Source organism: Rana temporaria, chromosome 5, assembly GCF_905171775.1.
Source record: "Rana temporaria chromosome 5, aRanTem1.1, whole genome shotgun sequence".
Classification (NCBI taxonomy): domain Eukaryota; kingdom Metazoa; phylum Chordata; class Amphibia; order Anura; family Ranidae; genus Rana; species Rana temporaria.
In genome coordinates, this window is record NC_053493.1 from 5,870,621 (window position 1) to 5,896,717 (window position 26,097).

Sequence of the window (26,097 nt, forward strand, 5' to 3'; positions counted from 1 at the left end):
GCAAGGTTACTACGATTGCAGATAGCATTTCCTCGGGGAACAAAGATTGAGAAGCAGACTGGTTAAACATTTCCTGCATGTGGGGCACAAGTAATCGTTTAAAAATCTTAAAATATTCATTGGAGTATCCGTCTGGGCCTGGTGTCTTAGCTTTGGGTAATGAGTCGATAGCTAAAAGGATTTCAGAATTATTGAAAGGACTGTTTAATTTTGTAAGTTGGTCACATGTCAAACAAGGCAAATTAACGTGCGATAGAAAAGTTTGAATTTCATTAGTGGTTGGTTGGTGAGTGGTGCCGTCGTTTGAGAGATTGTATAGTCCGTCATAGTAAGAGCTGAATGAGTCCGCAATGAGTTGGGGATTAATGATTTTATCCTGTGTAATAGGGTCATATAAATGAGGTATTCTAGATTTCTGTCTATAGCCTTTAATACGGTTAGCTAATAGTTTACCAGCTTTATTATTTGCGATATATGAGCGTGCTTTTAGTTTTCTAATTTTGATGTCGTATGATTCCATTAGAATAGATCTCAAATTGTGTCTTAGTTTATACAATTGGGATTTAAGAGCGGGGGAGGGATTAATTTTATTTTCTGAATCAACATCATTTAATTCCTTAGTTAATTCCTCTATCTAAGGCCCCATACACACGATAGAATCCATCCGCAGATAAATCCCAGCAAATGGGTTTCTGCGGATAGATTCTATGGTGTGTACACGCCAGCGGATCTCTTTCCGCGGAGAAATCTCCTCTGGGATGGATTCCAGCAGATCGAATATTTGTTGTGCTGCACAACGAATCCATCTGCTGGAATCCATTCCAACGGATGGATCCGCTCGTCTGTACAGACTTACCGGATCCATCCGTCCAAAGGGATTCCCCGCACGCGTCGTAATGATTTGACGCATGCGTGGAATTCCTTATATGACAGCGTCGCGCCCGTCGCCGCGTCATAATCGCGGCGACGGCGCGACACGTCATCGCCAGAGGATTTCCGCGCGGATTTCAATGGGATGGTGTGTACACTCCATCCCATCGAAATCAGCGGATATCTTTGAGAGGATTTATCCGTGGAAACGGTCCGCTGGACCGTATTCGCGGATAAATTCTCCCGTGTGTATGGGGCCTTAGAGTTTTTCAATTTCTTTGCTTTGGAACCAAGCTGTATAAATATTCCACGTATAAAAGCCTTATGGGCATTCCATAACACATTTGGATCAGTGACTGATCCTTTATTATCAGAAAAGAAGTCGATCAGTTTTTGAGAAATGTGTTTTATATTATCAGGTAACTGTAACAAAAAATTATTAATGCGCCACAGATAAGATTTGTTGATGGAATTCACATTTTTTAATCTGATACTGATAGGGGCATGATCCGACCATGTAGCAATATGAATGTGAGATTCTAATACATTCTGTAATAACCACTTGTCAGAAACGAATAGATCAATACGGGTGTATGTGTTGTGGCGGGAGGAATGGAACGTGTAGTCTCTTTCAGATGCGTGGTGACACCTCCAAATGTCATATAGCCCATTGTCTGACAGAAAGGTAGAGAGAGGAGAAGCAAACCTTTTGGCGCTGGAAGATGAATCAATGACAATATCAGGTATCAGATTAAAATCTCCACAAATTAAAAGATGACCCTTTTGTATATCTTTAATTATGTTCATTGTAGCTTTATGAAATTTCATTTGTCTGAAATTAGGCGCATATATATTCACCAGTGTGTATAAGACATTATCTAGTGAGCACACTAAAATAATATATCTACCTTCTGGGTCAATACGCTTGTCTATAAGTTCAAAGGCTATAGTGTCGCGAATAGCTATCAATACGCCTCTCTGTTTGTGTGAGTAATCTGCTCTGAAAATATGGGGGTAAGAGTTGTGGTGACATTGTGGGGCGTTATCGTAGGTGAAATGTGTTTCTTGTAAGCAAAGAACATCGCATTTAGATGATAGAGCAGTTTTCCACATTGAGCATCTTTTGGCTGGGTGATTTAAGCCATTAACATTAATGGAGAGAATGTTAATAGACATTTTTATATAGTGTATGTGTATGTTTTCGTATAATACTCACAAAACTGTAGCACCTTCGGGCAATGTAATATGATACAAAAGCGTTGGACGTCCAGAGTATGCACTGTCAGGGAACAAGGGGTCAACCAAACGTTCTGTGACAGCTGCAATTAGAAATTAAAACAAAGAAACAAAGAAAGAAACAAAAAAAGAAACAAAACCAAAACAATAAACAAAACAGAGAAAACCAAACCAAAACAGTTGAATTCAAAACAAAAGAACATTAAGTATCTTAAATAGTTAGAATGATAACAAAACTGTAGATAAGTTCTTATTAGTATCAATAATGCAAAAAAAAAAAAAAAAAACAGAAAGAGATACTATGTAGATTTTGGTGAAAAGTAAATTTAGCACCAGCAATAAAATGTCCTAATAGCCGGGATTAATATTTATCCGACTGGAAGTAGGGGCAGTGTTCAACAGAGAAGTAAGTAAAATTAATCAGAATAAAATATCAGATACTAGGGGGATGTATATATAATTAAATATTTCTATAGCAATATATATAAAAGGGGGAGAGAGATGGAGGAAAAACAGGTAAGAGAACAGCGTAAGAGTAATTCATTTTCCCCTTCTCATAGGGTAATCTTCACGAAGTTGACCGTCGAAATGAGGTCCTGTTGTGTTTCTTCTGCCTTCAGGAGGGACAGTCGGGACAATTCCCCATGAATGAAGTAGGCGAAGTCCATCTCCTGGATTGAAAATAGTAGTGGTTGTACCGTTGTTTGTGATCACCAACGTAGCTGGATGTTTCCATTTATATGGAATCTTGTGGTCACTCAGGGCTTTAGTTGTAGTTTTCAGCTGTCTCCTTAAGTTTAAAGTATATTGAGACAGATCCGCATATAAATGAATGTCAGAGAATGGACCAGGAAGGATTGATAGGATTCTAGCTTTAGCCAATAGTCTTTCCTTTGTGGGGTAAAAATGGATTTTCATGAGGACATCCCTGGGAATAGAAGCAGCCAGGTTTTTAGGTTTGGGAATACGATGGATCCTGTCAATCATTCTTTCAATCTGTGGCGTATTTGGTAACAGTGCGACAATTAAGTCATCCGCGTATTTAAGTAAGCCATCCGGGGGTATTGATTCAGGGACCCCTCTTAATTTAATATTGTTTCTCCTTGAACGGTCTTCAAGGTCCGCGAGCTTGGCTTTTATTTTCATGTTATCATCAGACAGGTCTTTATATGCGTCAACAAGATCAGTGACAGTTTCTGAATGGTCGTCCATTTTATTTTCAATTGTAACCACTCTGTCGCCCAGACCTTTCAAGTCATTAGAAAAGGAGTTCATCATCAATGAAAAATTTGACATGAGTGATGTATGCAGTGAGACCAGCATATTTTTCATGGTGGTGTCAAGTACTGGCTGACCCATTGTAGGGTAATTGTTAATAAGAGATGCGTCACAGGAGTTACTTAGGCCTTGCAGCACAGGTGACATACCTGGGATTAAAGCGTTTGCTGCGTCATCAACCCTCCTCTTAGATTTAGCAGGGCTCTGTGAAGAAGGGCTACGTGAGGGGGAATTTTCAGCGGTGATGGGAGGCTGGTCATCGCTCCACATGACACAATTATCATCCGGTAAATCTGAATAAGATGCCTGTCTAAATGTGTCGGTACCTGCGTCATCCTTTATCAGTGTCCCCACCGCAGCCGGCATTTCCATAAGATCATTGAGCTTTTTGTTCGGCATTTTATCTTTTTTCTTCCTCGGTAGCATCACTGAACATCCGCGGGTATTTAACGCTAATTTCCGTCTCTCTATATTCGCTTTAAAATGGTAGGTAGTCGCTTTATCCCCGGTTCTCTGACGGAGCTCTGTGCTCAGGCGGCCATCCCGATCGCGTGCAAGCCACGCCCCCTCCTGAAGGCAACTTGAAGTTGCCTTGTAAGTTGCCTGATGATTCATACTCAAGTCGTGTCCAAGTTGCCTCCCAAAGTCGTGCTAGAAGTCATGTTGCCCCTGTGTGAATGGGCCCTTACTATGTCTTTATTATGTTTTTACTTTTTTGACCATTTCAAGGTATTGAATTTTTTTTATACAGGTATATGTGTATCTTTGATATGTACATGTATACATAGCAATACCTTTTTACTTTCTTTGTTTATGTTAACCAATATGTGGTCATTTAGCTATGACTAAGCAACAATGATGTTGTGAAACGTGTCAGCTGTTTGTCCTGCTTTTGTTGTCACATGAACGTTGACTATTCAGTACAACAAAGGCTTTTGTCGGCGTGCGGCTGTCCAGAATCCATTTCTTCAATATTGCTCGTGCTGAGCCTGCACCTGGCTTCCACTTTGAGGAGGGCGTTTTCTTCAGTACACCACCTGGAGCGGTTCACCTTTTTTTTCTCTTACCCTCTAGTGTTTAATGCAGGCACATTTATCTTAAGACTTATGGTTAGTTTGTGAGTCTGAAATTGGGTCAGGGTTTACTGCAGGTCAGGCTGGATGATTTACAAAGGCAGATCTCTGGTACCTCCCCCTGGATCTGGAAGTTTGGAGAAACTTCTAGAAGTCAGTGGGCAGAGGCCAGGATATCTGCATACTTGAGGGAACTTGGTCAATCCCCAGGCAGAATTCTGTGGCATGGTGGCTGAGTCACCCTTAAATATGAAGGCGCCATGTCAGCAGGGAAGTCGGGTGGAAGATTGAGTGCTGAGAAGACTGTTGGTGGCTTAGGAGGGTAGCCCTCCAGGCTGGGTTTGGGCTGGCTTGGGAAAATCCTCACAGCAGTGTGGTTTGAAAGGAATCTTGCCTGAGGAGCAGTAGGGTGCAAGGAGGACAGAGTGAGTACATCAGCACACCCAGGGATTCAAAAGGGGAAAGGCTACCACATGTAGCATGCCTTTCAGGAGGGCAATGCTGTGCTTGACTCTTCCTATCCCTTGCCCTGGGAGTTCTTCAGAGCAGCCAGGTGGACTGGTAGACAAGAGGGCTGGTAGTTCCTGCAGGCAGTAGAGCTGGGAACAGTTCTACAAAGGAGAGGAGATACTCCTGAATGCAGCTTACAACACACAGTGCTGTTTTCTTAAAGGGACTGAGAGTTCTTAGTCTTTACAGGGCTTTTGCATTTGATCACCAAGGAGGCCAGGAGGGAGAACAGTCTGGACTTTTTGTACATAGAGAGGACGTTTTCCCCTTCTATCATTTTAGTCAAGTTGGGCATCCCATAACTTCTTTACAAGTTCTTACCCCTAATAAAACAACAAAAACAAGCGCAAAGACTTTTTTTCTGTGTCTAGATGAGAGTGGAAAATACTTGTTGCCTGGCTGTGCAAGCATGGGGGAACCATTCACCAGCATCTCCTGTGTGGGTAGTGCTACAATTACCATACCAGTGGGTCTGCATTGATGTGCTGCTTAATGTGATCTATGCCAGATGGGCATCCACTTATACACTCAAACAGCCAATCATTATCCACCTAAAGCAGTGGTTCTCAACCTGGGGGTCGGGACCCCCTCAGGGGTCAAATGATGATTTGCCAGGGGTCACCAAATCCTGGGCTGTTTCTGAAGCCCGCACCCCTCTCCCAGCCTTTTTGTGTCTGCCCAGCTGGGCTGTTCCTGGAGCCAACGGCTGCCCACTCAGACTAGAGGTCCACTGACTGGTGAGGTGGGAGGGGCTGGAGGAGACCCCATGTCCTGATTTCTGCATCGTTGTCACTGCTACGAGAAACCACAAAGTCGGAGACAGTGGGTAACACTACCTGTGATTCTAGTTGCCATTAAAAGGCCCCACTACAGTTCTCAGATCAGAAGATGACCATGATCAAGAGCACCTAAGGGTGATCAGAACAACCCCCAAGCATTGCCACTCATCCCACCCCCCCCCCCCCCCCCCCCCCCACCAAGGAGTAAGAGAAGGAATAAAAATAGAGAATACATGGAAGGGGGAGGAAGAAAGAAAAAGGGAGAGAAAGAATAAGAGAAAAAAAAAAGATGGCTAGAGAGAGATGGGGGAAAGACAAGAAATTTGGATAGCGAGAGATGAAAGGGAAAGAACGGAGAACAAAGAGATCCTAAAATGTACCATATGAGGTTTTAATAGTGTACGAGTGGAGGGGCTCAGGACCGCTAAATTTCCATGGGTTAGGAGTGCAAATTACTTGTCTTGCCTTGGGTGCTGTCAACCCAGGCTACGAAAATAATTTTACTGTTAGGGGTCCCCACAACTTGGGAAATTTTATCAAGGGGTCACGGCACTAAAAGGTCGAGAACCACTGACCTAAAGGGACAAAATCACCCTTGTCATTCTGATCATCACACTGCTAATACGTTTTTTATTCTTTGTGCTTCTTCCAGGTGAAGTAATTTTGGGTCATCTCCTGATGTCATGGCGACCACATCCTCCTCCTCACAAGGTACAATTTCTTATACTGACAATATTTTCCAATACTTTTCTTCATCTCACATCGCTGGAGATTGTGATTTCTGTAGATTATAGAAGAATTTACATATCCATATCCTGTACACATCACATTGTGTCTTCATTTTATATTCATCATTGATGGAAAAATCTTCTGAGATGGCCCAGTCATCCATGCATGCCTGGAAGCCCCCCCCCCCCCCCCCATTTTATGACTTTTATATGTAGTGCTCAAGGTAGCCTTTTGTTTATAATCTTAAAGAGAAAAAAAGCTCCATGTAACCCAAGACATACTTATGGAAAATATGGGTGTAATTGTAAGGACAGTATTAGAGTGGTCCATCACATTTATATGTAGGGTGAACATTCTTTTGAAGGATTTAGAATCTATCGATAAAATATTTGTTGCACAAATGTCACAAGAATTTGGCCAGGTTGCACAAATTGCCCCCGTTTTTTATGTAATACTATGACTGGCTGTGATCATCAGGCAGAGCCAGTGATAGAAATGATGGGGCCTCGTAAAGCCTAACTGGTGGTGCCCCCTTAGACCCTGGCCTCAGCCCCACCTTTGACCCTGGTCCCTCCCCTCACCCCACCTGTTCAGTTTGTGTCTGCACACACCACACAGCGGACAGGTGGGACATGTGATTGCTCTATGAGTGGTCAGATGTAAATGGACTTGTGTCAATTGACATCAGGCTACCTCTGATCAGTCATGTTTAGGTCTGGAAAAACAGAAATGGATGCAGTCTTTTTCCATTTTTTTTTTTTCTGTACCTAAACAGACATGGAAGTAGGCAAAGACCTACATGGCACTTTCAATTGGGTCCGCATGAAAAACTGACAGGTTGCCGTAATTGGAAAGTTTGGGCAAAAACATTCTTAAAAGGGGAGTGGTTCGGGGCTGTAAAAGCGCAGCTCAACTGAATGTTTTTACAGCCCCCCACCACCACCTCAAATCATACTAAGTCAAATTATAGAAAATAATGGGGAGAATTCATACAGCCTGGACAAATGCTTGTTCCTTTCATCCAAAGTTCATAAATAGACCCCCTATACACACGTCAGACAATAAATAATTTCTCTTGAGAAGTAAGTTGTCATCAAGAAGACAGTCATGTAGATTTTTACAGGGAAGCCAGTATCTCCATAGGCCAATGTAGGATATTTCCCTTTTTCTTATATATGCTCTTTATAAGACCACCAGCTTACAGTATAGACTAATTTGCTGTCATATGTAAGAAACTGTCCAATCAGGATTAATATTGATTTTTCTCCATTGTACTCTCTGCAGAATCAGCTCCTGGTGTTACGGGAACGGGGCGACAAACTCTCAGGAACATTATCATATGTTCTCTGGGGAATCTGAAACTACATGACTTTGGGACGTTTAAGAGAAGATTATATGATTTCTCCTATGGAGCTAAACCTCCCATTCCCCGAGAAAGACTAGAAAATGCGGACTGGATCACCACCACAGACCTCCTGATAAACACATATGGAAAAGAAATGGTTCTGGATTTAATGTATAAGGTCTTTACACTGATCGATCTGAAGGGACCCGCAAATGACCTCCAAGAGAGGAGAGCACAACATGGTAAGTGCTCATCTATAATGACGTTTCCTAACGTCCTTCCTCCATGTGTGAGGAAGAACTAGGAATGTGATGCAGGGAAAGCCAGTGATACACAAGCAGATCTGGATTATTTACAAGGTAACCTAGGCAGGAGCTTTGGGCCCAGTGAACGTCCATGGGGCCCAGTTACTTCCTTCATTTTACAGTAGTAAACCACTGGGATAGATACATTTGTCAAACTGCGCCAGTGCGGAATCTAGCCTGTCTGATGTGGGGGTGCAATAAAAAAAATTCAGGAGGGAGCAGAGGAGGCCAGGTCAGCAGGGCATTGTATAGGAGTCAGTAAAGCAGTATACAGAGGGTCATTAGGACAGAGGATAGTGTCAGCAGTTTGTAGGGCAGTGTACAGAGGCCATTAGTTTGTAGGGCAGTGTACAGAGACCATTAGTTTGTAGGGCAGTGTACAGGGGTTAGCAGAGCTGTGACAGGGAGCAACAGGCCAATGTTCAAGGTGTCAGCAGGGCAGAAGATCAGAGGTTAACAGGGCAGTGTACAGGCAGGCCTTAGGGAAGAGGATAGGACATTAGCAGGTCAGCAAGGCAGAGGATGGGACAGTAGCAGGGCAATGTACAGGGTCAGTAGGGCAGTGTACAGGGGTCAGTAAGGCATAGGATAAGGGTCAGCAGGGAAAAACAGTGCAGATGACAGAGATCATCAGCGCAGAGGAAAGGGGAATAGCAGAGCAGAGGACAATGGTCAGAAAGGCAAAAGTACAGGGGTCAGCGGGACAGGGTACAGGGTGTCAGTAGGGTAAAGGACAGAAGTCAGCAGGGCAAAACACAGTCGTCAGCAGAGAAGAGGACAGGGGTCACTGCTGGCAGAATACCCATGTCCTCCTATCCTCACCCTGCACACAGCCTGGGCATTGTATAGGAGCCGATTTCTTCCTCCCCACACAACACAGCTGAAATAGGATTCCCTTACAGACACGGCCTCAATCTGCGCAGTGTCTAGCTGGCTGCTGCAGCTGCACTTCCATTCTGATCTGTGAATTTCACAGATCAGAACTGCCACATTGCAGCCAGCTATACACTCTGCAGATAGAGGCTTTGTCTGATCCCGGCTATGTGTTGGTGAGGAGAAGGGAGACTTCTTGAGTGCCCTATGTGTAGTGCAGGCGGTGCCCTCACTACGTCATGTAGTTCCCCAGGCGAAGATGACAAACTACATGACCCTCGATGTATGAGCATCCTGTCTCAGTATAAATGCCCCCCCCAAAAAAAAAGCACTAATCAGAACGCTCACCTCCTAAGACTAAATTCCATCTGCAAGCCACATTTCTCACCAAACAAAAATGCTAAAGTTCCCCATCCTCCAAGCTCCAATCCCCCTCCTAGCACAAATCTTTACTCCCCAATCAAGCTTCAAATGTCCCCAATTTCCCTCTCCTAGCACAAATATCCCATTGGATGGGTTGGTAATGGGTAGTCAGATATAGTCACAGATCACAAATATCACAGAAATACTGTAGACAAGACCACCCAGACCATGTGCAGCTAATCAGTTTGAACAGCTTGTTTTGCATCAGCATAGTAAAAGCCAAGTGCACATTTTGTATGCATGTGTATGTGCATTCACATACTTTGTCCTGTATTTGCACACAGATATTTTTCTTAATGTGTGTTGTGGAAATTTTACAAAGATGTATTTAATATGTATTTTCACAGTGTCTCCCAGTGTTAGTTCTCCGGCAGCCCACTCTAAAGAGCGGACTGGGGCAGACTGACGCCAGTTGAGACCAGTTTTTGGTAGTGGAAAGCTTCTTGAGGATGCAGAGAAGTGTTTGCAGAGTGGGTATATGTCCGCCAGCGATGGGCCCCTGTGCGATACACAGGCGATCGTCTGGGGGGATCTGTTCACTATGCAAAGACATTATCGGTTATGTACGCTCGTGTCGCTCTGTGTGTCTGATCAATGCGTAGGGGGACTATGGCGTGCCTCTGTAGATAATCTCCCATCCTCAGGAATGATAGAATAATCCGGGTATGCAGAATAAGGATTTACGCCAACGGTGAAAACGGGAGTCTTTTAATTGTTATGGTTGGGGACAGCGTCCATGGTTTCAAGACCAGCCATGCAGCTTCCTTTGTCTAGCTGAAGATAATGGCTTAAAGGTACAGGAGGCGGGATATCATATACACTATCCTTGCTCAGACAAGCCCATAAGACTTCCATAATCATTGTTCATTGGTTGAGATTTGTATAACTCCTCCTGCTTGCCTGTGCTTGATTGACTGACTGATTTGTGAAGCAACCAAGCTCTATTATTATATGAATAAAGATTGCTCCGATGATCAGGAGGGGAGTTGGTCGAGCTAAGGATGTGAGGACGGTGACTATGGCTGTTTATTTCGAAAGATATGCGAAACCGTGTCGTACAAAGATGCATTATACTTAAAGGCTGAAAGTGACATGTATTACGCGTAGTGTATAGTCGACATGTGCCATTCTGCATATTGCCAAAACCTTCCTCACACTCGCCCTATCCCCCCCCCCCCCCAGAGTCAATACTTTGTAGAACCTCCTTTTTCTGCAATTACAGCTGTACGTCTTTTTGGGGATGTCTCTACCAGCTTTGCACATCCAGAGAGGGACATGTTTGCCCTGTGATCAGCAATTTTCAAGTCTTGCCACAGATTCTTCTCAATGGGATTTAGGTCTGGACTGTGACTGGGCCATTCTAACACATGAATATGCTTTGATCTAAACCATTCCATTGTAGCTCTGGCTGTATGTTTAGTGTCGCTGTCCTGCTGGAAGGTGAACCTCCGCCCCAGTCTCAAGTCTTTTGCAGACTCTAACAGGTTTTCTTCTAATGCCGCGTACACACGACCGTTTTACCTGTCATGCAAAAAAACAAAGTTTTTCTCGACGTGATTTGTCGTGATTCCTCTCAAGCCTGCCTTGCATACACACGTTCATGAAAAAAAACGCTCAAGCAAAGTGCAGTGACGTACAACACATACGACAACGCGTACAACGGCACTATAAAGGGGAAGTTCCATTTGAATGGCGCCACCCTTTGGGACACTTTTGCTGATTTCGTGTTACCGCGTGTTAGATAAAGTTTGGTGAGAGACGATTTGCGTTTTTCAGTCTTCACGCTTTTAAGATCATTTTCTGGTGTTCAGTTTGTGCTTGTGAGTTCGTATCTGTTTTTTCAGTGCGTTCTTGTCCGCTCGTTACTGTTTTTCAGGTCGTTCTTAATAGGCCTTGCTGTTCTTCAGCGCGTTCTTTTAGTTTGTTCTGACCAGCCGACCATTTGCGAGCCATGTTGCGGCTACGTACTCGTCGCAGAGTTCATGCTGTGCTTGGTGTTGGGGTTGTTGCTTTATCCCAACTCCAGTCCAAGAACAGGGTGAGGAGGAGTTCATGGACCAAGAATTGGTTGCTCCAGCGGGACCAATTCTCTCATATGCCTCTGCTGCGGGAGATCCAGGAGAATAACCCTGATGGCTACAGGAATTTTTTCCGGAAGACAGACCCCATTTTTTCAGCATCTGTTGGCTTTGGTGTCCCCCTATATCACGAGGCAGGATACTGTTATGCGGGAAGCCATCACTACTGAGCAGAGGCTACTTGCCACGTTAAGCTACCTGGCGACAGGGAGAAGCTTGTAGGACCTCAAATTCTCAACGGGCATCTCCCCCCAGGCTCTGGGGATAATAATTCCAGAGACTTGTTCTGCCATCTTTCAAGTTTTGCAGAAGGACTATATTAAGGTAAGTTTTCTCCTTTAACATCACATTCTATGTATTTAATGCTTGCTAATGTATTGTATTTCTTTCATCAGTCCCTAATTACCATGATTGTAATATGGTGTGAATGTCCACTTTGTCCCCATGCATGCTGTAAGCTTGAAATGCTCCTTTTTTGGTCTACATGCATATTTCCCTTCACTAACCCCTCCAGCATGCTATCCTGGACCCAAACACACCTAGCCTAGTCACTTCCCAATGTATTTTGTCTGCTCCATTGTAGTGCTTTACCCTAAACACCCCCCAAAATGTGAATTCAATTCAGACAGAGTGCTAAAGCCTTGATTTCTGAGGTCCCCAACTCATCTATAACCCCCCCCCCCCCCATAAAATAATTTAATGGGCCATCATAGGGGGTGAGGAATCTGATAAGTGACCATTGTTTTTTTGTCTTAAAATAAATGTTAAGCCTCGTACACACGCTCGGTTTACTTGGCAAGAACCAGCAAGAAAACTGCTGGCAGAGCTTTCTTGCCGAGTATGCCGAGTGTGTGTATGAGGCTTTCAGGTTTCTCATCAAGAAAACTGCCTAAAATCTTGACGAGAAAAATAAAGAACATGTTCTCTATTTTCTCGTCGTGTTGGCAGTGTTTTCCTGCCGATAAACCCGAGAGTGTGTATATGTCGCCGTGAAAACCTGTGCATGCTCTAAATGACTTTGACGCATGCACGGTAGCTTCCTAGGCATAGGTAGGGTGCAGCAAGATGGTGGTGACTGCACGTGCTCGTCGTACGCCGTGACGTCACCGCGTTCTTGTCTTCCAAAAGAACCACAGTTCTTTTGAAAGGAGTGCCTGTACACTTGAGCGGCAAGATATTCTTGCCAAGAATCTCGTCAGGAAAAAAAAAGCTTTTTTCCTGATGAGATTCTGGCCCGTGTGTACAGGGCTTAATACTGGTGTTGGCCAAGAATGTTTTTGTATAATCTGCTTGCAATGTTTATGTATAAAAGTATTAATTTTATTCTCTTGTTTAACTCCACAGTTCCCTTCTATGCCACAGGAATGGCAGAATGTGGCATCACAGTTTGCCCAGTGTTGGAACTTTCCCAACTGCGGAAGGGCAATCGATGGCAAGCACGTCCGCATCGTGCCACCACCCCGTTCGGGATCCTATTATTATAATTACAAAGGGTTCCACAGTATAGTGCTGATGGCGGTGGTGTCGGCCAACTACGAATTTCTTTACGTGGGGTAAAATTGGCACATGTCTCATGGCGGAGTATTTTCCCAGACAGAGTTCGCCCAATGGCTACTGAGTAATGACCTGGTATTGCCACCTGCGGCAGAGAATGTGGAGGGACTACCTTTCGTATTTGTCACGGATAAGGTATTTGCGCTTGGTCCCCATCTTATGAGGCCATTTCCCCAACGAACCCTCACCCCTGAGAGGAGGGTGTTTAATTTCCGGCTGGCCAGAGCCAGAATAGTTGTGGATAAGGCTTTTGGCATCATGGCCAGCTGTTTTTACCTGTTCATGACCTCCATCAACCTCGCGGAGTATAAATGGAACCATGTGGTAATGACATGCTGCATAATTTTTTAAGAGTACATTCCCCAAATTATCTCTCTTCTGTTGGGCCTGAGGCCACACTACAGGACCAAAATCCTTTGTCGGCCCTGAAAGCTGGCCGTACTGGCTTGGCCCCCCAAAGCGGCCGTGATGTGCGGCAACAATACGTTGACTATTTTATGGGTGGGGGGGCATTCCTGTGCCTGGTGAAGTTTGATGTGTTCTTAAATAAAAAATATTTTGTACTGAGAACATCTTGTGTTTTTTTTTTTTTATTTGCTTGTGTTTTTTATCTTTCTCCTAGGTTCTCCTAGTGCACTTGTAGTACTATGTGTATTTTCCTTTAGTAAATACTAGGGTTGTCCCGATACCACTTTTTTAAGACCGATACTTTTTTTCAAGTACTCGCCGATACCGATTACCAATACTTTTTTTTAATGTCATGTGACAGTGATGCATTGATACCTGTTGTCTCAGTTTAGAAGTCCTTTGATAAAAGATACCAGCCAGTCTGCAGCCCTAATAGCAGGACAGAGAAAAAGGAAGTAATATTGTGGTCCAACACCTAGCATGACAAATGTTTTACTGGTTGGAATTCTTAGAATACAAAGAGGTTTGAAAACATTGTACTTAGCAGCACTCATCTAATGCCCCATCTGCACACTATCAAGGGAAATGTGACATCTGTGATGAATGAAGTGCACTTGTTAGCATACTTCATACAAGCAGTTGTGCTCTACTGTAATGTAATAATCAAAAAAATTTAGCGTGTGAGAGAACATGGACTGATTCAGGACGGTTACAGTACAGATTGTTAAACTAAACTACATGAATAAGGCGATTGCCTGATCCGATACCTGGGAGAGAGAGGCAGCGTGTCCCTGTATAATCCTCAGACGGCAGCCATCCAGTGTACAAAAGCCGCGTCTCCTCTTCCTCCTCGTCCGTGATAGGGGAACTCAGTTTCCCAGCAGTGAGTTAGTGTTCCGCCTATCACGGACATCCTCTCATCCTCGTCCTTGGGATGAGGATGAGAGGGTGTCCGTGATAGGCAGAACACTGACTCACTTGCTGGGAGTGTTCCCCTATCCAGTGTATAAAAGCCGAGGCGCGGCTTTTATACACTGGATGGCTGCCGTCTGAGCATTATACAGGGACACAGGCATTACACGCTGCCTCTCTCTCCCAGGTATCTGATCTGGCATCGGGAGGATTTGCGCGAGTACAAGTACTCGCGCAAATGCTCTGTATCGGTCCCGCTACCGATACTAGTATCGGTATCGGGACAACCCTAGTAAATACTCATCATTGTCAGTGTAAACACCAAAAATAACCTTTTTTTTTTTTTTTTTTTTTTTACAACATTGATATAAGAAGCCACACATTTTTGAGTACAAAAGCTTTTACTCCTTGCACATTTTAAATGTGCGTATTTTATTTTCAATATACATTTTTTTTTGGGCTAAAACGCATGAACAGGCATCTTTTAAAACATTTTTGAATCTGGAACTTCTAAAGTTCAACATGTACAATTTTTTAAATTGTAAAACATGAAATTAACATTATAGAAACAAAAATAAAATAAAACAATTTTTAGAATATTTAAATCCTCCCAAGGAGATGATTTCACAGAAACTGGCACCGTTGTCTACGGCGCATGCGCGCCTCAGACAATGGCGCAGGAGCACTGAGTGGTGCAATTTTTGTGAATGGTATTAAATGGGTTAATGCCGTGTTTTCGTGCATGCGCGGGGGTGACATCATCGGCGCTCCGGCCAATCACAGCGTCGGGGAGGCGAAAACAAGGAAGAAGCTCCAGGGGATGTGGACGAGACCGAGGCAGACTTCGGGGGCTTCGTTCTCAGGTAAGTGACACATAATGAGTTAGTATGCTGTGCATACTAGCTCATTATGACTTTCTCTTGCAGGTGTATTTTAAAAAAAAAATGGAAAAACTAGGGTTTACTTCCTCTTTAAAGAAAAGCACATGCAGCAACATGCAAGTACTGTAATAATAATCAAAGTAACACAGGACAATTATTTACTTTTTCCTATAACTTTTTTAATTCTCTTGTATTGCTCCGGCTCCCTCAACTTGAGGTCAGACCACCTTTTGCGGAGCGGATCTTTCGATCTGCACACCCCAAATTTATGGTGAAGAGTTTTCACTACTTTTCCCATTATTTTGGCCTTGAGAAGATTACGCTTTTTGTATGGCCCATGCTTAGCGTCATAATCTTCCCTCCTCAAAATGACCATCATCTCAACCATCTCCTCGAACAACATGTTCGATGCCTTGTATCTCTGGGATCTGCTCGTTGGTTCCTCTGGACTTTGCTCCTTGGCTGAGGTTGACACTTGCAGTCTCTCCGCCATGTTGTGTAGCACTATGACGAGTGAGAAGGGGCGGGGAAAGTACTAGAATGAACGTTAGGGGCAGGGAAAGCGTGCAGAGTTTCACGCATGCGCTGTGTATATAAAGCTAATCCGCATGTGTCGTAACTACGTTCAGTGTGCGGAAGAATGAGTAAGCAACGAGATCGAAGGTACGTAACATTTGTTTTACTTGACTCATCAGTGGAGATAAGATTGTGGCCTATATATGGTGAGAAAGATTAGTAAAGTTGACTGTCATTAGTATTTTGTCTTGTTTTTGACTTGCAGAAATTATGCAGGTTTTCAAGGATGCTGAATTCATGGGGGAGTTCATTGAAAGGTGAAAGAATGTTCCTGTTCTCTGGGAAATGAAAAACCGAGCAAATAAAAACAAAGATGTCAGGAAGGCAGCACTGGAGAGCCTGCTTCCATTTGTGCAGACACAGATGCCCACAGCAACTATCAAGGATGTGAATAGCAAAATTGGGACCATTAGGGGCACATATAGGAGTCAGCGTAATATGGTCCTGAAATCCTTGAGGTCAGGAGCAGCAGCAGATAAAGTATATAAACCCAGCCTGTGGTACTATAGCAAACTGACCTTTCTTGATGACCATCTGGAAGTCAGGGATTCTCTTTCAACCCTTACCCCCCAGACGTTGCTCCAGCCTTCCCTGCAGCCAACCCTCCAGCCTTCCCTGCAGCACACCCAGTCCAGCTCAGCCTTCTTCGGAGGAACAACCTGAGATCCTGGATGAGCCGGATTTGGCCACATGGAGCCAGGTATAGTATTTAGCTAAAGATTTATTGTACTAAAAGTAATTATGTAAAATAGATGTTACTATTGCTAACAATTTAATGATTGAACAAAAAGTGTTTTACATATCAATAGACAGTAGTGGCCAAAAATGATGGGGACAAGAATGAAAAATGCAGGGGTCAGAATGATTGTCTTTAATATTTATTAGCATTCAATTTGCAACTGTCATGAGGTGAAAAATGTGTGTGATTGATGAAACAAAAAATTTAACTATGTCCCTTTTTTATACACAGATAGCTCAGCCAGGATGAATGTGGAGAAACTGAGAGCCAGGAGGAGGCATGGGTGAGTGGCAGCCATGAGGTGGCCAGGCCAAGCACAAGTTTACAGATACCTCCCCTCCACATTCAAACAACAAGGCCCAGGAGGCTTAGGCACGTGGAGCATGAAATGCGTGCCCTCATTAGGGAGGCTACTGTGGCCTTGAGAGAGCCCCCCACCGCTGCACTAATAACAGACAAATTATCCAGAATGGAGATTGGGCAACGTCTCATTAGTGAAAACATCATTTTGAAGGCCAGCTTTCCCAATTCACAGACCTTGCGGATGTCGGCTCTCCTCCTGCTCCTGCCACAATCTCTACTCCAGAGACACAGCCTCCGAAGAAACTTTTAACAAAGGCTGCAGAGAAGGCTACAAGGAAGAGAAAGAAGTAATGGCCTTGCTTCCAGATGGCCTGACAGAAGGCACAGGCTGTTGTAGTTCCACAGACTGGGGACATATATCTCACTTACCTGCTGCTGTTTCTGACCTCTGGGAGTCCAGGACCAGATTGTGGTCCTAACTATATGTGCTTTTCATGATCCCAATTTTTATTTTATATTCTTTGACGTTTGCTGTGGGGTCCAAATGATGCACAAATTCAAGCAGGGTCTCCAGTGCTGCCTTCACCTTTAATTTGTTATGTGCCAGAATAATTATTTTTTTGGTTTACAGTAAAAACTTGACCATGTGTTTTTATTCAAAAAGGAGAGTTTGCTAGTGAGTAGGCAGGGACATTTCAAAAATACATTTTCGCATTAACAAGGGACACTAACCTCCTTGAGGGTAAATAATAATAAATAATAATGTTGTGATAACTTGACACACAAAAAAAGGAAATCCGTCTAAAATATTTTAAAATTAATAACCAAAAAAAAGATCTTCATTAAAGGGGTTGTAAAGGTAAAACACAATTTCCCTAAATATCTTCCTTTACCTTAGTGCAGTCCTCCTTCACTTACCTCATCCTTACATTTTGCTTTCAAATGTCCTTATTTCTTCTGAGAAATCCTCACTTTCTGTTCTTCTGTCTGTAACTCCACACAGTAATGCAAGGCTTTCTCCCTGGTGTGGAGTGTCGTGCTCACCCCCCTACATTGGACTACAAGAGAGTCAGGACGCTCTCTACGTTGCAGATAGAGAAAGGAGCTGTGTGTTAGTGGGCGTCCTGACACTCCTGCTCGCCCCCTTCCCCCCTCAAGAGGCTTTCTCCACACCAGGAAGAAAGCCTCGCATTACTGTGTGGAGTTACATACAGAAGAACAGGAAGTGAGTATTTCTCAGAAGAAATAAGGACATTTAAAAGCAAAATGGAAGGATGAGGTAAGTGAAGGAGGACGGCACTAGGGTAAAGGAAGCTATTTAGGGAAAACATTTTTCACCTTTACAACCCCTTTAACCACTTAAGCCCCGGACCATAATGCTGCCTAAAGACCCAAGGTGTTTTTACAGTTCGGGACTGCGTCGGTTTAACAGACAATTGCACGGTCGTGCGACGTGGCTCCCAAACAAAATTGGCGTCCTTTTTTCCCCACAAATAGAGCTTTCTTTTGGTGGTATTTGATCACCTCTGCGGTTTTTATTTTTTGCGCTATAAAAAAAAAATAAAGCGACAATTTTGAAATAAATGCAATATTTTTTACTTTTTGCTATAATAAATATCCCCCAAAAACATATATACATTTTTTTTTCCTCAGTTTAGGCCGATACGTATTCTTCTACCTATTTTTGGTAAAAAAAATCGCAATAAGCGTTTATCGATTGGTTTGCGCAAAATTTATAGCGTTTACAAAATAGGGGATAGTTTTATTGCATTTTTATTATTTTTTTTTTTTTTATTACTAATGGCGGCGATCAGCGTTTTTTTTCATGACTGCGACATTATGGCGGACACTTCGGACAATTTTGACACATTTTTGGGACCATTGTAATTTTCACAGCAAAAAATGCATTTAAATTGCATTGTTTACTGTGAAAATGACAGTTGCAGTTAGGGAGTTAACCACAGGGGGCGCTGTAGGAGTTAGTGTTCCCTTAGTGTGTGTTTACAACTGTAGGGGGGTGTGGCTGTAGGAATGACGTCATCGATCGAGTCTCCCCTATAAAGGGATCACTCGATCGATGCAGCGCCATAGTGAAGCACGGGGAAGCCGTGTTTACATACGGCTCTCCCCGTTCTTCAGCTCCGGGGAGCGATCGCGACGGAGCGGCTATAAACATCGCTCCCCGAGGGGACCCGACCGCCGCAAGTCGCGCGGGGGGGGTCCCGATCGGACCCCCCACCCAAGTCTAGGCAGGGACGTACAGGTACGCCAATGTGCCTGTACGTGCCATTCTGCCGACGTATATGTACATGCGGCGGTCGGGAAGGGGTTAAGATTGAACAACATTTTTTTTTTTTTTATGGAGATCTGGCTTACAAAAACAAAAGATTATTCATGAGATCACAAGAAATAATAAAGAAATACGTTTGTCATAACTGTGTGAATAGAAGCAGCAAAGAAAGTTAATTATTGTAGCATTATAAAGAAGAAAAGAATGCGCTGCATTAAACGATGCAATAATTTACAGCGTGACAAATGTGCTATCTCCATTACAAACACTGGGGTAGATTCAGGTAGCTTTGCGCACTACTACGGAGGCGCAGCGTACCGTTCTTACGCTACACCTCCGTAAATTACTTGCGCTACGCTTCATTCACAAAGCATTTGCTCTGTAATTTGCGGGGGCGTGGCCGGCGTAAGCGGCATTAGATTGTCCTGTATTTGTCTCCATCCATCTTCCCATTAACTCTGACCAGCTTCCCTGTCCCTGCTGAAGAAAACAATCCCCACCACTTGATGCTGCCACCACCATGTTTCACGGTGGGGATGGTGTGTTCAGGGTGATGTGCAGTGTTAGTTTTCCCCCACACATAGCGTTTTACTTTTAGGCCAAAAAGTTCAATCTTGGTGTCATGTGACCAGATCTGCTTCTTCCACATGTTTGCTGTGTCCCCTCCCCCGCATGGCTTCGCACAAACTGCAAACAGGACTTCTTATGTCTTTCTTTCTCGAATGTCTTTCTTCTTGTCACTCTTCCATAAAGGGCAGATTTATGGAGAGCACCACTAATAGTTGTCCTGTGGACAGATTCTCCCCCCTGAGCTGTGGATCTCTGCATGCTCTCCTTGCCTGGCCCGGGCAGTTTAGGTGGACGGCCATGTCTTGGTAGGTTTGCAGTTGTGCCATATTCTTTCCATTTTCCGATGATGGATTGAACAGAAGCTCCGTGAGATCTTCAAAGCTTGGGAGATTTTTTATAACCTAACCCTGCTTTATACTTCTCCACAACTTTATCCCTGACCTGTCTGGTGTGTTCCTCTAACAAACCTTTGAGGGCTTCACAGAACAGTTGTATTTTATACTGAGATTACATTACACACAAGTGGACTCTATTTACTAATTAGGTGACTTCTGCAGACAACACAAATGCCCCCCACACCTTTCACATATTTATTTGTAAACAAAAATGAAAACCATGTATCGTTTTCCTTCCACTTCACAATTAGGTGACACTTTGTGTTGGTCCATCACATAAAATCCCAATAAAATACATTTCCGTTTTTGGTTGTAACATGACAAAATGTGGACATTTTTAAGGGTATAAATACTTTTTCAAGGCACTGTATGTGATGTCTCCAGGCAACCGAAGACACTTCCTATCATCTGCAGGCAGAGATTAGAGTAGGAGAGGCTCCAATCCCCAGAGGGTTGGCGGGAATACGGGAAATTCAAAAGGTTTGCTACACATAACCTACTTCTTGTGCGATAATAAAAATATTTTTTTTTTTTTCCAGCCAAACTGCAGACACCTGGCAAAAGATTAACAGGTTAGTAAAACATCCATATTTGATATAAAATATCTTGTGCTCTTTGGTCAGATATTTTGTCCTGTTTTAGTCTTCTGTGTGAATAAAAACAAGTGCAAAATAAAATGTGTATATCACCAACTGTGATTGCTGCTAAACATCCCAAAGTGTTTTTCACTTCACTTCCACATAAGTCCAATATATACCTTGATGTAGCGCAATACCAAAAAATAATACATATTTCCTCAAATACAATAAGCCTTTTCAAAACATCATAAATGATATATCAGCAAACAATAAAACATCCATATAATGCAGATACATGAAGAAATCCTCCAGCAAGGTGCTGTGACATTCCTAATCTCTTCCACTTCTTCTCAGTGCAATCTGTGCATTGCATGCATCCACCCAGTGCTCTGATCATGCACTCACCTCTTCCATTGTCCTTAATAAGAAATAAAGGTCATATATGTGCTTGTTCCCCTCTATGTAATGTCAGAACTTCACTCCTCCACTGGCCAATATTCTGCGCTGGACGATTCTTTCTCCGGGCCCCCCGATTGCACGGGAGAGCCCGGAGAAGCACCGGATGGTGGCGGGAGGGGGGTTGTCCCCTCCCGCCGCCTATAAGAACGATCAAGCAGTGGAACCGCCGCTATGATCACTATTACCGTGCACAGAATCGCCGGCACTAACGAATGATATCTGAATGATGCCTCTAGCTGCACCCATCATTCAGATATCACCCACAAAGCCCAGGACGTCATATGACGTCCACCCAGGATGGGAGATCCCATCTGTGGACGTCAAATGACTATGGGCCAGTATTGAAGTGGTTAAATAGTTTTTTCCAGCAAGAACTCATCCATGTGATCTTTTATTAATCTCTCCAGTATCTTCCCAACTATAGAAATTAAAGCGGAGGTTCACCCGTACATAAAACTTTTTCCCCTTAGATGAATGCTCGTTTTGTCTAGGGGAATCGGCTAGTTGTTTTAAAATATGATCCGTACTTACCCGTTTACGAGATGCATCTTCTCCGCCGCTTCCGGGTATGGGCTGCGGGACTGGGCGTTCCTATTTTGATTGACAGTCTTCCGATAGGCTTCCGACGGTCGCATCCATCGCGTCACGATTTTCCGAAAGAAGCCGAACGTCGGTGCGCAGGCGCAGTATAGAGCCGCACCGACGTTCGGCTTCTTTCGGCTACTAGTGACGCGATGGATGCGACCGTCGGAAGCCTCTCGGAAGACTGTCAATCAAGAAGGAACGCCCGCTCCCGAAGACCCATACCCGGAAGCCGACGGAGAAGATGCATCTCGAAAACGGTAAGTACAGCTCATATTTTAAAACAAATGGCCGATTCCCCTAGACAAAACGAGCATGGAGCTAAGGGGATTGTTTAAAAAAATAGATTAATGGGTGAACTCCCGCTTTAAACTAACAGGTCTATAGTTACTTGGTAAAGATTTTGTTCCCTTTTTAAATATGGGCACCACATTGGCCCTGCGCCAATCCAGTGTTACTATTCCTGTCATTGAGTCCCTAAAAATTAGATACAATGGCTTTGAAATGACAGAGCTCAATTCTTTTAGGATCTGTGGGTGGATGCCACCAGACCCAGGTGCTTTATCCACCTTTATTCTGTCCTTGCAACCAGGCAAGTCAGGGCACTCTCTACTTTGCAGATAGAGAAAGGAGCTGTGTGTTAGTGGGCGTCCTGACACTCCTGCTCGCCCCCTTCCCCCCCCCCCCCAAGAGGCTTTCTCCACAGGAAGAAAGCCTCACATTACTGTGTGGAGTTATAAACAGAAGAACAGGAAGTGAGTATTTCTCAGAAGAAATAAGGACATTTAAAAGAAAAATGGAAGGATGAGGTAAGTGAAGGAGGACTGCACTAAGGTAAAGGAAGCTATTTAGGGAAAACATTTTTTACCTTTACAATCCCTTTAAGATTGAACAAAAAAATAGAATTTTTTTTATGGAGATCTGGCTTTCAAAAACAAAAGATTATTCATGAGATCACGAGAAATAATAAAGAAATACGTTTATCATAACTGTGTGAATAGAAGCAGCAAAGAATTCATTATTGTAGCATTATAAAGAAGAAAAGAATGCGCTGCATTAAACGATGAAAAAATTTACAGCGTGACAAATGTGCTATCTCCATTACAAACACTCGTTTTACCAGAACGAGTGCTCCCGTCTCATACTTGATTCTGAGCATGCACGTTTTTTCCCCCTCTGAAAAGCATTCACACAAGCGGTTTTCGCGACGAGAAAAAGAATGACGAGAAAAAATAGAGCAGTTTCTAATTTTTTTGTTTTCTCGTCATTAAAAATGGTCGTGTGTACGCGGCATTAGATTGTCCTGTATTTGTCTCCATCCATCTTCCCATCAACTCTGACCAGCTTCCCTGTCCCTGCTGAAGAAAAGAATCCCCACCACTTGATGCTGCCACCACCATGTTTCACGGTGGGGATGGTGTGTTCAGGGTGATGTGCAGTTAGTTTTCCCCCACACATAGTTTTTTACTTTTAGGCCAAAAGTTAAATTTTGGTGTCATGTGACCAGAGCTCCTTCTTCCACATGTTTGTTGTGTCCCCTTCCCCACATGGCTTCGCACAAACTGCAAACAGGACTTCTTATGTCTTTCTTTCTCCAATGTCTTTCTTCTTGTCACTCTTCCATAAAGGGCAGATTTGTGGAGAGCACCACTAATAGTTGTCCTGTGGACAGATTCTCCCCCCCTGAGCTGTGGATCTCTGCATGCTCTCCTTGCCCGGCCCGGTCAGTTTAGGTGGACGGCCATGTCCTGGTAGGTTTGCAGTTGTGCCAGTTGAGATCTTCAAAGCTTGGGAGATTTTTTTATAACCTAACCCTGCTTTATACTTCTCCACAACTTTATCCCTGACCTGTCTGGTGTGTTCCTCTAACAAACCTTTGAGGGCTTCACAGAACAGTTGTATTTTATACTGAGATTACATTACACACAGGTGGACTCTATTTACTAATTATGTGACTTCTGCAGACAACACAAATGCCCCCCATACTTTTCACATATTTATTTGTAAACAAAAATGAAAACCATTTATCGTTTTCCTTCCACTTCACAATTATGTGACACTTTGTGTTGGTCCATTACATAAAATCCCAATAAAATACATTTCCATTTTTGGTTGTAACATGACAAAATGTGGACATTTTTAAGGGGTATAAATACTTTTTCAAGGCACTGTCTCCAGGCAACCGAAGACACTTCCTATAATCTGCAGGCAGAGATTAGAGTAGGAGAGGCTCCAATCCCCAGAGGGTTGGCGGGAATACGGGAAATTCAAAAGGTTTGCTACACATAACCTACTTCTTGTGCGATAATAAAAATATTTTTTTTTTCAGCCAAACTGCAGACACCTGGCAAAAGAGTAACAGGTTAGTAAAACATCCATATTTGATATAAAATATCTTGTGCTCTTTGGTCAGATATTTTTTTCCTGTTTTAGTCTTCTGTGTGAATATAAACAAGTGCAAAATAAAATGTGTATATCACCAACTGTGTTTTTCACTTCACTTCCACATAAGTCCAATATATACCTTGATGTAGAGCAGTGTTTCTCAATTCCAGTCCTCAGGCCCCCCCAACAGGTCAGGTTTTCAGGATTTCCCTCAGATGAAAAGGCTGTGGTGATTACTAAGGCAGTGAAACTGATCAAATCACCTGTGCAAAATAATGGAAATCCTGAAAACCTGACCTGTTGGGGGGGGGCCTGAGGACTGGAATTGAGAAACACTGATGTAGAGCAATACCAAAAAATAATACATATTTCCTCAAATACAATAAGCCTTTTCCAAAACATCATAAATGATATATCAGCAAACAATAAAACATCCATATAATGCAGATACATGAAGAAATCCTCCAGCAAGGTGCTGTGACATTCCTAATCTCTTCTACTTCTTCTCAGTGCAATCCGTGCATTGCATGCATCCACCCAGTGCTCTGATCATGCACGCACCTCTTCCATTGTCCTTAATAAGAAATAAAGGTCATATATGTGCTTGTTCCCCTCTATGGGATGTCAGAACTTCACTCCTCCACTGGCCAATATTCTGCGCCGGACGATTCTTTCTCCGGGCCCCCCGATTGCACGGGAGAGCCCGGAGAAGCACCGGATGGTGGCGGGAGGGGGGGGGGGGTGTCCCCTCCCGCCGCCTATAAGAACGATCAATCGGTGGAACCGCCGCTATGATCATTATTACCGTGCACAGAATCGCCGGCACTAACGAATGATATCTGAATGATGCCTCTAGCTGCACCCATCATTCAGATATCACCCACAAAGCCCAGGACGTCATATGACGTCCACCCAGGATGGGAGATCCCATCTGTGGACGTCAAATGACTATGGGCCGGTACTGAACTGGTTAAATATTTTTTTTCCAGCAAGAACTCATCCATGTGATCTTTTATTAATCTCTCCAGTATCTTCCCAACTATAGAAGTTAAACTAACAGGTCTATAGTTACTTGGTAAAGATTTTGTTCCCTTTTTAAATATGGGCACCACATTGGCCCTGCGCCAATCCAGTGTTACTATTCCTGTCATTGAGTCCCTAAATATTAGATACAATGGCTTTGAAATGACAGAGCTCAATTCTTTTAGGATCTGTGGGTGGATGCCACCAGGCCCAGTTGCTTTATCCACCTTTATTCTGTCCAAATATTTCTGGACCATATCACTTTTGAGCCATTGTGTATCATTTGGGGCTTTGTCACTACAACCCCTATTATGGACATGAGCTCCCCCATGCTCCTTTGTATACACAGAGCTGAAGAAAGCATTTAATAAATTTACCTTCTCTTTGTCCCTAGTCACCCACTCTAGATTATTGTGTAAGGGGCCTACATGCTCAGACTTCACCTTTTTACTATTCATATATTTGAAGAATTTCTTGGGGTTTGTCCTACTTTCTTTTGCAATCTGTCGCTCGTTTGGAATTTTTGCATCCTTGATTTCCTTTATACATATCCCGTTATATTCTTTGTAACATTTAAATGACACTAGTGTTCCTTCATTTTTATATTTTTTTAAAAGCTCTTTTCTTATTGTTTATAGCTTGTTTTTAACTTTGACCGTGAGCCACATAGGTTTTATCTTTAGCCTTTTAAACTTATTGCCCATGGGAACATACTTTGTAGTGAGTTCACAAACGGTCTTATTGAAGAATTCACATTTCTGTTCTGTTTTCATCGGTGCCAATATTCCCTCCCAGTCCAAGTCCTGGAGAGCAGCCCTCATCCTTGGAAAATTTGCTCTCTTGAAATTAAGTGTTTTTATCTTTCCTGTAAGTGATTTTTGCTTACAGCTAACATCAAATGAAATCATGTTATGGTCACTGCTACCCAGGTGTTCTTTTATTT

General features: G+C 43.3%; 1 protein-coding gene across 1 annotated transcript in view; it reads left to right on the forward strand.

Annotated features, from left to right (window-relative positions):
* The window catches only part of LOC120939757 (NACHT, LRR and PYD domains-containing protein 3-like), a 220,999-nt gene that overhangs the window by 16,376 nt on the left and 178,526 nt on the right, over positions 1-26,097 (forward strand). Inside the window, exons 2-5 of the mRNA XM_040352092.1 lie at positions 6,399-6,457; positions 7,760-8,062; positions 20,667-20,699; positions 24,076-24,108. Coding sequence (XP_040208026.1) covers positions 6,430-6,457; positions 7,760-8,062; positions 20,667-20,699; positions 24,076-24,108 — 397 coding nt within the window. The 5' untranslated portion in view covers positions 6,399-6,429. The remainder of the gene's footprint in view (positions 1-6,398; positions 6,458-7,759; positions 8,063-20,666; positions 20,700-24,075; positions 24,109-26,097) is intronic.